Source organism: Salvelinus sp. IW2-2015, linkage group LG13, assembly GCF_002910315.2.
Source record: "Salvelinus sp. IW2-2015 linkage group LG13, ASM291031v2, whole genome shotgun sequence".
In the NCBI taxonomy this organism is placed as follows: Eukaryota; Metazoa; Chordata; class Actinopteri; order Salmoniformes; family Salmonidae; genus Salvelinus; species Salvelinus sp. IW2-2015.
This window is the reverse complement of record NC_036853.1, coordinates 2,261,727-2,276,006: the sequence shown is the minus strand read 5'-3', so window position 1 is coordinate 2,276,006 and position 14,280 is coordinate 2,261,727. Positions and strand designations below refer to the sequence as shown.

At 43.0% G+C, this 14,280-nt stretch overlaps 1 protein-coding gene across 4 annotated transcripts in view; it reads left to right on the top strand.

The window, feature by feature from the left end:
• The window catches only part of LOC111971968 (MOB kinase activator 2), a 102,114-nt gene that overhangs the window by 66,257 nt on the left and 21,577 nt on the right, over nt 1-14,280 (top strand). The window contains exon 1 of one of the 4 annotated variants that reach the window (XM_023998760.2): nt 10,796-11,036. The exons of the other annotated variants lie outside the window; for them this stretch is intronic. Coding sequence (XP_023854528.1) covers nt 10,921-11,036 — 116 coding nt within the window. The 5' untranslated portion in view covers nt 10,796-10,920. Of the gene's footprint in view, nt 1-10,795; nt 11,037-14,280 lie in introns of those variants that run through there. 4 annotated transcript variants of the gene reach the window in all.

The window sequence follows — 14,280 nt, the reverse complement described above, 5'->3', positions numbered from 1 at the left end:
CATACGTTTTCAGACCCTTTACTCAGTACTTTGTTGAAGCACATTTGGCAGCTATTACAGCCTCGAGTCTTCTTGGGTATGACGCTACAAGTTTGGCACACCTGTATTTGGGGAGTTTCTCCCATTCTTCTCTGCAGATCCTCTCAAGCTCTGTCAGGTTGGATGGGGAGCGTCGCTGCACAGCTATTTTCGGGTCTCTCCAGAGATGTTAAATCCGGTTCAAGTCTGAGCTCTGGCTGGGCCACTCAAGGACATTGAGACTTGGCCCGAAGCTACTCCTGGGTTGTCTTGGCTGTGTGCTTAGGGTCGTTGTCCTGTTGGAAGGTGAACCTTCGCCCCAGTCTGAGGTCCTGMGCGCTCTGGAGTAGGTTTTCATCAATCAAATCAAATTGTATTAGTCACATGCACCGAATACAGCAGGTGTRGTAGACCTTACAGTGAAATGCTKACTTACGAGCCCCTAACCGACAGTGCAGTTTCAAAAAATACGKCTCTCTCTGTACTTTGCTGTCTTCATCTTTKCCTCGATCCTGCATTTTTGTCCTCTAAAGGAACTGCTAATAATGCCAATTTTCTTTCAGTGAATTTAGATTTTTAATATAGGCCAGACAAACAAGTTTCCTACCTTCTATCCCTTCCACTTCTCGTTATGTGCTAACGCTGCAATCAATTGGTTGTAACTTWRTATTGAGCAAATGTTCACMTTTTCGATAGCTGCATATGTGACGTAACCACCATTCCTATTCATAATATCATTGATRACAATAATGCAATCCAATGACAGTTTATTTAACTTTTATTTAGACAGGCTAGCACATACCCATAGACTTACAGTCATTGTGCTAACGCTAGTTAGCATTGGCTCCCGAAACTACCTCTAACTTCCTTCATACTGGACACAGAGACATTAAAAATGGTATCCACGAGTTCATCTGACTCTGGGGAAGTAGTTAAAGGGCCTCCTTGCCAAAATCCTGAWGTATCYYTTTAACAATGTAATGCATCTCAATAGGAAAATAGTGATTTTACATAATGTAGTAATATTCCACAAATGACTTTAATTTCAATGACAGGTATTTGTATCAACATGTTAGATTCATAATAAACAAATGTATTTAACGGTTACATATTAGTTGTACATATTAGGGCACAACGTGCTTCAGATGTAGCTAAGAATTCATATAGTATATATCTTATTTTCTGGTGCTCCTAAATTTGATGTTGCGCTCCTAACTTTTTAAAGTTGTGTGCTACCAATTATATTTTGTTTAATTTAGAGCCCTGACCTCAACCTATTATCAGGAACTGAACATCTCATAACTGACAGGAGCCTTGGGTTAACTGCCAATGTCAGAGACAGACAGGCAATGAACCTGACCTGTGTTAGTTTTGGCTCTCATTCCAGAGATTGACTCCCCTGACCCCCTCTGATTCCAAAGGTTGACTCCCCCAGCACATTCCATCCTTACATCTTGAAKTTGCAATATACTTTTTGGGCAACCTGACCAAATTCACATAGAAATGTGTGTGTTAGATCTGTCATTATCATTGAAAGCAAGTCTAAGAAGCAGTAGATCTGTTCTATATGCACTWATTCTATGCTTCCTGTTCTTATGTTTTATTTTGCATGTTTTTGTACACCGGCTTCAAACAGCTGAAATTAATATATGTTTAGTTATGGAAAATATATTTCACAGCGGTTTAGATGGTACAATGATTCTCTACAGTATGCCGGGAGTCTAGTGGTTAGAGCGTTGGGCCAGTAATCGAAAGGTTGCTGGATCGAATCCCCAACTGACAAGGTAAAAATCTGTCATTCCGCCCTTGAGCAAGGCAGTTAACCCACTGTTCCATGGGTGCAGAAGACATGAATGTCAATTAAGGCAGCCCYCCGCACCTCTCTGATTYAGAGGGGTGAGGGGTTGGGTTAAATGCGGAAGACAYATTTCATTTGAATGCATTGTTGTACAACTGACTAGGTATCCCCCTTTTAGTTGCTTGTTTTGTCACACAAATTGAAATTCGACGAACTATTAGAATTTTAGMAACCAGGAAAAGGCAGTGCGATTTCTCCATAGTGCACCTTTTAACTTTCTTGACCCTTATCAAGACCATCTCATAAATGACCATCTGACCCTGCAGTGCAGCTCTCGTTCCAACCTCTCACCTGAAATACGGCCTGTATTCTCTCCACCCAGAGAAGAGGTGGAGGAAGATAAGATAGGCCTGAGTGATGACGGAGAGAAAGAGGTTAGAACAAGATAATAAAAATAAAAAAAGGTGAAAAGAGAGGATGAAAACCCCATGGGAGGAAATGGAGACGGAGACAGCAAGGTGAGTTATGGGCTGGATGTTCTGGCTGAGGCAGCACATTGAGGCCTCCTCTCCTCTYCCCTGTCTGTGGAATGTAGGGAGGACAGTACAGATCGCTGAGCCAGGGCATGCTGTGACAACCTCCCCGCTCCTACTGCACACTCTCACTCCTCTCCTCTTTTAATCCACTCCCTCTCCTTCACTCTCTCTGTTTTGTATTAACCCTCTTGTCACTTTTCATTCCTCATTCACTTCTCCTTTCACTTCCCCTCAACCACTGTCCATCTCCTCTCTCTCCTCTTTTCACCCTCGCTGTCCTCTTCTCATCTCCTCCTCTCCTCCTCCATCCTCTTCTCCTTCCTGTCTTCTAACTCTTCATCCTCCCTTCCCATCCTGTTCCACCTCATCTGATCCAGTTAATACAAACTGTAGCTATGGAGATTAACGGACAGAGGGAGGTCTGGTAGTTCTCATCCACTCCGGCTCCATCTTGTCGTTGCCCCCTTTCTCCATCAGTCAGAACTCAAACCATTATTTACATTTGAGTCATTTAGCAGACGCTCTTATCCAGAGCGACTTACAGCTTCCCCTTCCTTTTCCACTCATACATCCTCTTTTAGAGCTAGCTGCAATCCTAGAAAACTAGCGAGCAAGAATGGTTTGACATTTTAGTCTTTGTTGGTGATTTTAATGGGGCTATAAATGTGGTTGTAATTGTRTAAGTTTCTTTAATGTCACAGTTAGTCGTTGAATGTTGAGAAGAGGTTTTAATGTTTCCACCCTGGGAACGTACACCATCCAAAGTAAATAAACAACTTTTGCAATGGATCCATGTTCTTAGAAATGATATCCTATTCTCCCCACCCTTTTTCTCCGTCTGTCTCTCTCTATGTTTCGTCTTTCCTTTGTTTAGCCAGGCTGTGTGTAGAGCGAGGGATGGCATGTTGCTGCAAGCAGCCCTTCCCCAGCTGGAATGCAGGGCTTGAGGTAGACTATATGGAGGGAAAGGAGAAGGGAAATAATGGATACGGGCCCCCTAGTGGCCTGCAAAAGAGCAACATGGAGAGGTGAAGGGATACGGGTCCCCAAGTGGTCTGCAAAAGAGCAACATGGAGAGGTGAAGGAATACGGGCCCCAAGTGGTCTGTAAAGAGCAACATGGAGAGGTGAAGGGAATACGGGTCCCCAAGTGGCCTGTAAAAGACAGACCAACATGGAGAGGTGAAGGAATACGGGCCCCCAAGTGGTCTGTAAAAGAGCAACATGGAGAGGTGAAGGAATACGGGCCCCCAAGTTGTCTGTACAAAAAAAAAAAAACCAAACAGAGCAACATGGAGAGGTGAAGGAATACGGGCCCCCAAGTTGTCTGTAAAAGAGCAACATGGAGAGGTGAAGGGATACGGGGGAAAGAGTAGCTATGTGTAAAATGCTATGTTTTAGAAATGATACACCTGTGTAGACAACAAATTTATTTACCTACCTTGAGTTTAAAATGTTTTGTGATAGCAAATTACAATTTGCCGTTACCCATAAGCCCCTCATTTAACAGCCATCTTTGAGGTTATGCGTCGAGCAAGTTAAGCAAACAAGATTTGACCTGTCAGTCAGCGCAAAGGTACACTTCCATTGATTTGATACTTTGCTGGGTTTGCTAACACGTTCTTTTGTCCAGATTTGCCTTGCACACGCTTGTACAGACCATACACACAAACCCACCTGACACAAGGTACACACACACACTACTCTCTCATATATATATATATATATACACACACACACAGTCCACACACCGTGCCCAAATTCTGCCAGTCCATTGGTCAATGCACCAGTCACTCAAGGTGACCAGTCACTCTTGGTCTACAGTGCCTTTGGCTATATCGTGGGGTTGAAGGGGTGGACTGAGCTTTTGCCAGGCCCGAGGCGTATCTACTGCTGTGTGATTCATCTGTTGCTGGCAGGAATCTGTGTTTTCTTGGTGTTAAAAAGGTGGAAGGTCCGTTCACTGACTTTCACACCCAACCCGTTGGACCAGCCAGCGCTGCAAATTGTATCGGAGGGGACAGCAGGAACTAGCTTTTAGTTTTGAACACCATGAACAGACTAGCTTCAAGTTTTGGCCGACAAAATGTAATGACCGTCACAGCCCTAGTGGAGAACACCTTTTTTGTKAACATTTTGAAAATGGATGAATCTTTTCTCATAGTTAATTTAAATAGCTTACTACATTTTTTGCCCCCCAAAGATGAGAAAAAGTGTGTAAAATCACCAGGATTTCAGCAACAACAAAAAATATTCAAGAGACGTGACTGTTTCTCAATGTAATGATAGTATGAAATTATTGTTATTTACTCGTGTAGTAAATTTGCAGTGTACATTTGACATTTTAGTCATTTAGCAGACGCTCTTTTACAGAGCGACTTACAGAAGAAGTGAGTGCAATACATTTTCATAAATAAAAATCATACTGGTCCCCTGTGGGGAACMCACAACCCTGTCGTTTCAAGCACCCTGCTCTACCAACTGAGCTACATGTTGAGCTACAAATGATTATAATTATGTTCCAGCATCCCGACCATCCGGCAAAAATCGTCCCGTGGCTGAATCTAGTTGCCTACTCCTGGCCTACTACTCGACTAGTTTCTTCACTGACTTTGACTGTTTTCTTTATAGTGACAGACATACCACCAAGCCCTTTTCTGGTCACTGTGACATTTGCCTAAATATTTGAATTAATGGCATTTTTCCATACCGCCTTTTTTTTTTATCTCGCTTGCATTCTCTTGAATTGGATGATAGATATCAATAGATGGTTGATTGAGCAACAGTAATCAGATTTGGACTTTACCTCACTCCAAAGTCCTTCCTGGAGAAACGAGTCAAAAGGCCTGGCCATTGACGTCAGTGTTTAGAGCAACCTTCTTGCACAACTCTTTCTTTTTACTCCTCCTTTCCCCTCCCTCGTGTTTTTTTTTAATGAGCAGTGTGTGTTTTTTATTTAATATGGGCCTCAAAGCAGGACACTGTGGTTTGCTGGGAATCTGTCTTTGACGGTGTAGGTAGTCTAGAAGTTGCCCATCTGACCACTGATACTGGGTCAGATATCTTCTCACCACCCTATGGGATAGTTTATATTTTTAATTTTACCTTTATTTAACTTGGCAAGTCGGTTAAGAACAAATTCTTATTTACAATGACGGCCGATTCCCCATGGGAATCCCAATCACGACCGGTTGTGATACAGCCTGGAATCAAACCAGGGTCTGTAGTGACGCCTCTAGCACTGCCTTAGACCGCTGCGCCACTCGGGAGCCCCAAAAGATAGGATTAGGGGGCTAGGATGAACTGATCATAGATCTGTGGATTAGTCCCCAGTGTCATCATCCTRATGCATAGTTCCCTACTGAGCAAATCAGGAGGATATGTTTTATGAGTAAAGTTAGTATCATTTTAACTCGTGAAATATCCATTCACTGTTAAAAGGATCGGATATGAGTTAGATTGGCTAAAGTTTYGGGTTATGGGCTAGCTACCCACGTACTGTTTCTACAGAATGTAGGGTGTCCAATCAGAAATGCGTCTTTTGTACAATGGTTAAAATAATGGCAATTGTGAAGATAATCCTCAAAAAAACAAGTTTTTGAGTTCTAACCCTTGTAGGATGGTCAAAATTAGGGTGACTAAATCAATGGAGGCCAGAGAACAAAAAGTGGTGAAAAACAAGGAAAATTTCACTGCATCGCGTCAGCTTTGCGAGAATGAAGGCTACSTGACAGGCTCACTTTCCCATTGAACTCATCTCCTCAAATMCGCAGGACATAAAACAAMATATATTTAAGWTATGACCTGTAGTATTTTCGTATACGCTTTTCATATTAATGTGAAATTCCTRTWATTTTTTTGAAGGTTTCTCACAAAAACAAGCGAATCTCTGTGAAATCCCTATGAAGCACTGAGYGTACTGCAAGCTTTTTATTTTCTAAATCGTGTCGTGCTAATTTTGYGACCTGCGGAAACAACTTTGAAGACGACCACCACAACAAGTCTGCAAAAGTTACGCTGAGAAAACTGCACCGCTYTGTCAACAGAGCTYAGGTCCTATTATCAGATGTATTGTTTTATTTMTTTTATTGAACCTTTATGTAACTAGGAAAGTCAGTTAAGAACAAATTCTTATTTACAATGACGGCCTACACCAGCCAAACCCGGACGACGCTGTGATAATTATGGGACTCCCAATCACTTCCGGTTGTGATACAGCCTGGATTCGAACCAGGGTGTCTGTAGTGATGCCTCTAGCACTGAGATGCAGTGCCTTAGACCGCTGCGCCACTCGGGAGAGCCCACTGTCCCCACTGAACGATTCAGAATGTGATTTAGGTCGTATGGCGTGAGATCATGTTTAGGAAGAAGACCTTAGCATGTCAAACAAAGGATCATTTATACCAATYCAGTGACATTTAGATAATGTTTAGCGTTTGTTATACAGAATAGGATTTATGCAAGTCCAATGTTTAGCCTAGATGTGTGTTTCTTCCATGGAATTTAGTTCATGKCCGAGAACGTGAGATAATGTTTATAGCCTGAGATATAACCAGGTGACCGAAGTGAGTGATGTCTTGTCTGTGAAGAAGCTGCCAAGAAGCTACGTCAACAGTAGCTAAGAATCATAGTTGTCTCTATCCGGTAGAAGAGGATCGTGTCCGACCGCACTTTCCACTCACGTCAAATCTTGGGCTATGTAAGAATGAAGTTTATTTGTGTGAGGGATTACAASCTGTAGGCTAGATCTGTAGTCAGTGGTTTGATTTCTACCTGTGAGGCTCTATATGAGGTTGGGTTACATAGGACAGTGGTTCCCAAACTGTGGGGCGCGAGGGGCCGGCGGGGCCCCCCCAAATTTAATTAAACTTTTTAAAAGGAACTCGGTCCAGCTTTAAACTTACTCTTTTAAAGTTGTAATAGTAGAATGCACAAGGTGCAATTTCAAAATTGGGTAGTGCATCATCAGTTCCTCTTGTCATATTAGTCATTTCATACTTTTCAGAGCTATTTATAATTAATAACAGAAAACTAATAACAGAAATGTCCAGATCAACTAGCCCATGTCAGCTAACGTTTTTTGGGGGCTATTTGAATATATATATATTATATATTTTTAAATGTCACTCATATCACATGAATACACATTAGACATGGCAAAATGTACGGAATTGCAAGAAATTTTGATTTAAAACTGCAAAATGTTCTTTGCACCCCATGACAAAATGTATAGAATTGCAGGAAATAAGCTTTTAAATCTGCAAAATTCACTCCACCAACGAGTGGTATGGACAGTGTGTGTCATGGACAGTGCTTGTGCACATAGAAATAAATGTGGCATGTATGTTTCCCAATGCTGGAAGGGGGGCCCCTGATTGAAACAGTTTGGGACCCCTGACGTAGGACACCAGTGCTAACTATATTAGCCTGCCTACAACAGCAATTAATTAGTTGTCGTTATCAGGATCATTTCCACCCAAATCGGCTCATATACAATAATGGATTAGTACTATCCAGTAACCGAATTGCTGTACTTCATTAAGTTGTCTTTGAAGCCTGATTGAGCCCACTGTCTTGAATGGAGTTAATTCTGAATAGAGGCCCTGGCTATGGTCCAGTGATCTTGAATGGCTGCCTTCTGATCTAATAGTTGTAAGCTAATCTATGGAAAGTTCCATTTCCATTCCATTACWTCCACTTGTCACCACCTCAAGTACGTAGGGCCCGAAGCCAGGTAGGACTGTTCACTCATGGCCCTAGTGTCGCTCTCACTACTGTTGCTTTCTTTCAATTCAAAAGCTTTATTGGCATGGGAAACATATGTTAACATTGCCAAAGCAAGTGAAGTAGATAATTAACAAAAGTGAAATAAACAATAAAAATKTAACAGTKAACATAACTTCTGTGAGTGTAATCTCACCACCTACCCCTGTCTCTGTCTTCACCCCCTCTCTTTCTCGGTCTCTCTCTCCTTCACGCTGTTCCCCCTCCCTACCTCCCCCTCTCTCACCCTTTTCTCTCTGGTCAGTATAGCCCAGGGCCAGACAGAGGCAGGCGGAGGTTAGAAATAGCTCCTGGGAAAAGGCTCTACCCTATTCTGGCCTCTTTCCCCTCTCTCCTTCCCCTTCTCTCTCTTTCTACTCACCACAGCAGAAGCCACTCAGAGCGAGCCTCTGGAGCACCAGAGCTCCACCCCCCAGCCTCCCTCCCCTCTCCCTCAGAGTGAGCGCTGTGCTGGGGCCAGACGGGGAGACGTGCCTAAAGGCGTCCGTATGCTTCCCATCCGAAACAGTTCGTACATATATTATGATGACATTTTGTCTGCTGTCATTATGATGACATTTTGTTCGTTTTGGTGTCCAGCAAGGTTTTTTTCAGCTGTTCGTGCGCACATTTTTTCTCTCGAGGCAAGCCAAAGTCAGTAGCCGAAGTCTATGCCCCTTCGTTGGTGATTGGTCAACAGTAGGGATTCTTCAATGAAGTGTTTGTCATTCAACAAGAGACCAATCGTTTTCATGCACATTTTTTCACTTGAGGAATACTGCACCAAACATCTTAAATGTAAAATTGTGAAGCAGAAGTCTTCTAAGGGATTATGTGAGCTAGCTGAACTGACGCCTTAAGAGGAGTTGTGCTGACTGAGTGTGCAGATGGACCTGTACAGGGCCTGTCTCTTATACACATCTAGATGTGTATAAGAGACAGCACACACACACACACACACACACACACACACACACACACTGGGAGTGAGCTGGGCTCCAGAGATCCCCCAGATTACTGTGTCTTTGTGAGCGTCCATGCTACAGCTGCAACCCCACCGGTCCAGCCTGAGAGGGGGGGGGGGGGCAGGGAGAGAGACTTGGACCCATATTCACATAGCGTCTCTGAGTAGGAGATTTAGATCATAATGAATTACATAATATGGACGGAGGGGGGCTGATCGTAGATTAGCACTATGAGATACTTTAATGGATACCAGTCCTGGCCAGAGAAAGGGGAGAATTGAGAGAAAGAGAGATGGGTTCAGAAGAGAAAAGAAAGCAAGGGAGAATGAACGATGGTGAGAGACGTGTCTGAGGAAAGTAGGGAGAAAGAACGGTTTGTTGTATTCCTTTTAACTCATGATCCTTTGTCATAACCTGACCTTTTTTTTGTCCTTCTCACTGCCTTTGCTGTAGTAGGCCTATTTCAACATAGCTTTTCTACTGTCTTTGTACTCTCAAAGTTGATGATCGATATCAACCAAGTCTACGTTGTGTCATGCCACTATGAACTAGACCTCAGACTTTGGCCCAAACTATCAAAAACASCACCTCCCGTGTTCACACTCATTCCCGAAAGRTTGCTGGATYGAATCCCTAAGCTGACAAGGTAAAAATGTCATTCTGCCCCTGAGCAAGGCAGTTAACCCACTGTTCCCCGGGCGCCGAAGACGTGGATGTTGATTAAGGCAGCCCCCCGCATCTCTCTGATTCAGAGGGGTTGGGTTAAATGCGTAAGACACATTTCAGTTGAATGCATTCAGTTGTACAACTGACTAGGTATCCCCCTTTTCCTTGCTTGGAGGTTTGGAGGTTTGCCTCACCGTCTCTCACCAGTAACACCACCAGTCCTGTTGTGGTAAAGCACCGTCTCTCACCACCAGTCCTGTTGTGGCAAAGCACCGTCTCTCACCAGCAGTCATATTGTGGTAAAGCACCGTCTCTCACCAGCAGTCCTGTTGTGGTAAAGCACCGTCTCTCACACCAGCCCTGTTGTGGTAAAAGCACCGTCTCTCACACCAGAAGTCCTGTTGTGGTAAAGCACCGTCTTCTCACAGAAGTCCTGTTGTGGTAAAGCAACCGTCTCTCACCACCGCGCAGCCCTGTTGTGAAGTCAAGTAGCTACATGTCCATCTACTGCTCGTCTCCCGGCCTCATAATTTAGTTCGCAAGTGAGGTTCAGTCAGACACAAGAATGTGGCCTCATCGTCTCAACATGTAGCCTATTAAACGCACGAAGCACGTTCTTCTGGCGTCGGGCCTCTCAATGCAGCAAACCTGTCTGGTGAGATGACTAGAGGCCTGTGGAACATAAATCAGACAGCTAGCATGTCTAGTGAGATGACTGGAGGCTTGTGGAAAATAAATCGGACAGCTAGCATGGCATTAGTCATGTAAACACCTTACTCTGATTATCATAATCGGCGTAAGGTCAAAATCSAAGTAGGCATAGTCTACTCAGAAAACCAGGTGTTTTAATCGATCTTTCGAATTATTAGGAAATACATTTTTACGATATAGACCATTTTAGATTTTGTGGCTATGGWAACTAGTGACAACCGTGGATCACCTCTACATAATAAGGCTGTGACGTACGTATTGTGGGGGTTCTTTTTTCGCACCCCGAGGACTCCTCTCCACGGATTGGCTGCAAGTGGAGAAAGGGGGGCTGGCAGTTGCGAAAGCCACAAATACGTTTCTCTTCAGGTCTTATGTACAGTGAAAGTTGAAGTGTTTAATTTTGGAGCCTCATCCGAGAGCGACGGTGTGGATAGAAGTTTTTTTTTTAAGTTTTCCCATCAAGTATGGTCGGAGATTACTGTTCTRTTTCAGGCGAAAATACGGATATGCACTCACAGAGGAACGCAAAAAGCGGATTAAGTTGTAAAATGGTCCTTCAGGCGGTGGGCAAAGTTTTAAGGTAAAATAACAATATGTTTGAATTTGTCAGGTTTAAATGGTTTATGTTCATCATACTTGTTGCGAGCCTTCTCCATAATGTGAAGACAAGGCAGCAGTGGGCTCGCGACGGTACGCGTGACAGCAGCATGCTTGGTTTATAGTGGAACTTTCCATGGGACAGCAAAAGGAACGTTCACTGTCTGATTTGGGAAATATAATTTTGTTGTAAAAAAAAAAAAAAGAACAATCTGCTAATCATATACTTGACGTTTTRGATGTATTTCGGATTTCTAAAACGTTGGAGTACAGTTTGGATAAACTATGCACAAAGTAGGCTATCGACTTGACAAGATTCTGTAGTAGTAGTAGCAGCAACAGTGTTTCTAGCCATGGTGTGTGTCACGACCAACATCGCTAAAATAGTGTCATTTTCATATCGGTAAACGTTCGTCTCTGAATCAGTTCTTGGTTTGATGCGTGGCAGCAGAAATTGGTTGCGTGAACATGTAGTTTTACAGACTGGTATCATAGATTAGACGTAACATAGTAAAAGTATACCCGGGACAATCCAATTATATTACGTTTGGTATGGTTACATAAGATATAAGGTTACTTAAGGCAAAAACGAAAGGAGGGTGGTTGGTCGGGTGTAAAACGCGAACGTCTAGCAATCCAAAGGTTGCAAGATAATCTATCCACCTGACAGGTGTGGCATATCAAGAAGCKGATTAAACAGCAACATCATTACACAGGTGCAGGTTGTGCTGGGGACAATATAAGGCCACTCTAAAATGTGCAGTTTTGTCACACAACACTATGCCACAGATGTCCCAAGTTTTTAGGGAGTGTGCAATTGGCATGCTGACTACAGGAATGTGTTAATTGCTTTACCATAAGCCRCCTCCAACGTTGTTTTAGAAAATGTTAAAGTACGTCCACCTGGCCTCACAACTGCAGCTCTTCGTGGATGAATCCTGGTTTCAATTGTACCGGGCAGATGGCAGACAATGTGTATGGCGTCGTGTGGGCGAGCGGTTTGCTGATGTCAACATTGTGAACAGAGTGGGGTTATGGTATGGGCAGGCATAAGATAAGAACAATGAACACAATAGCATTTTATCTATGGCAATGTGATACTGTGAYGAGATCCTGAGGCCCATTGTYTTACCATTAATTCGCCGCCATCACCTCATATTTGAGCATGATAATGCACAGCCCCATGTCGCAGTGTTCTGTACACAATTCCTGGAAGCTGAAAATGTCCCAGTTCTTCCATGGCCTGCATACCCATCAGACATGTCACCCATTGAGCATGTGTGGCATGCTCTGGATTGTCTTGTACAGCAGCGTGTTCAAGTTCCCGCCAATATCCAGCAACTTTGCACAGCCATTGAAAGAGTGGGACAACATTCCACARGCCACAATCAACAGCCTGATCAACTCTATGTGAATATATGTCTTGCTGCATGAGGTAAATGGTGGTCACACCAGATACTGACTTAAAATAAAAAAAATGCTAACCTTAACCCTTTAACCTAACTCCTATTCTAGGAAATGTTATCATTAGCCACCTAGCTAATGTTAGCCACAACCAATTGGAATTTGCAACATATCATACGTTTTGCAAATTCGTAATACTCTACATGGTATGTGGACACCCCTTCAAAATATTGGATTAGGCTATTTCAGCCACACCTGTTGCCGACAGGTGTATATAATCGAGCACACAGCCATGCAATCTCCATAGACAAATTGTGGCACTAGAATGGCCTTACTGAAGAAGTCAGTGACTTTCAAAGTGTTACTGTCATAGGATGCCACCTTTCCAACAAGTCATTTAAAATTTCTGCCCTGCTACAGCTGCCCCGGTCAACTCTAAGTGTGTCTGTATAGGGGATCATATGAAATGGGTGCTGGACATCCACAAATGTAATGCATACGAAATGTAACATATACTATGGATTGTCTTGGTTTACGTACAGAATAATACGAAATGTTCTGAGACCACGTTGCAGACAGTTTTATGAAGTCTGGCACTGAACATCTAGATACTTTTAGAAACTCAAATGTGCTGTCAACTTTCCCACTGCAAAGCTCTACTTGCCTAAGCCTAATTATACTGTTTTCTCCTTGCAATATTCTTCACAGCTCAGAATTTAAAAGGGAAATTGCTGTCTGTGTTTAGCTGTAATTATTACAGGCTTATTTGACTCTCCAGTTCCGTGTTAGGCTACCTCTGACTAGTGAATTGCTGCTATGTGGCAAAACCCCCTAAGCTTTACATGGCTTCCAGCACTCAGCGACTGCACGACAGATCTCCACAGCAAGACTGAGCAAGAATGGGAGCAATGTGATACGCCTCCTCAACCGCTGTAAATAATTAAAGCCTCCGTTTTATTCAAACACTGCATATTTAGAGGTGTTTTAGATTTGAAAGACCATAAACTAATTTCTTTCTCTAAACATTACAACAGCACAACTTATACATGCACTGTTGCACAAAGCATGTTTTTTTTGAGGTTGGCTGTTTCGGTATTGCATACTAAGACATAACTCAGACTTAAAGGGGGGCAGCGTTTTGAAAATAAACAAATTCATTGGACCAGCGCTGTTGATAACTACTAGCGAGTTGCTAACTAGCAACGCTGGTCCCATTTTTGCAAAGAGTTATGGGAAATTAGAATCGCATTGTCTTAACCTTTTGTTATCTTCAACCTAGCCTAAAATCAGGAAACTCTTTTATAAACACCAAAATAGGCCATAATTCGGACCCGCTGCCCTAGAATTTTGCCTCGTCAACAGTCACGTAGTCAGTTTAAATCTTGTGGCCCTAACCACGGGGCCTGTCAGTGTGGCCTTTCCGTGTAAAGTCTTTGAGAGACATAATGAGGCTAATCCTTCTTGGGACAGAGTGGACACACTCCACCTCCATCACAGGAGTTTTTTCAACCAGCACAAAGGGCAAAAGCCTGGAAACACACAGTCCTAATAATGGAACCTTGGGTAATAGATACTGGTATGTACAGTATTGGCTTTAAGAATGTCTACCATCTTAGGATTCCGTGTTGTTGGAATGCATTATTGTACATTACATCAGGGCTGTCCCCGACAAAAAATCTATATAAACACATCCTATGTCTGTTACCCAAATCAACTATATTCACTAAGCTTGTCTGCATGAAGCACACTGTTTAATTAAATAATTAAGACACACAAATGATTAGAGGGAGTCCGACCAGCAATTGATTTGATTGTGCTGGGCC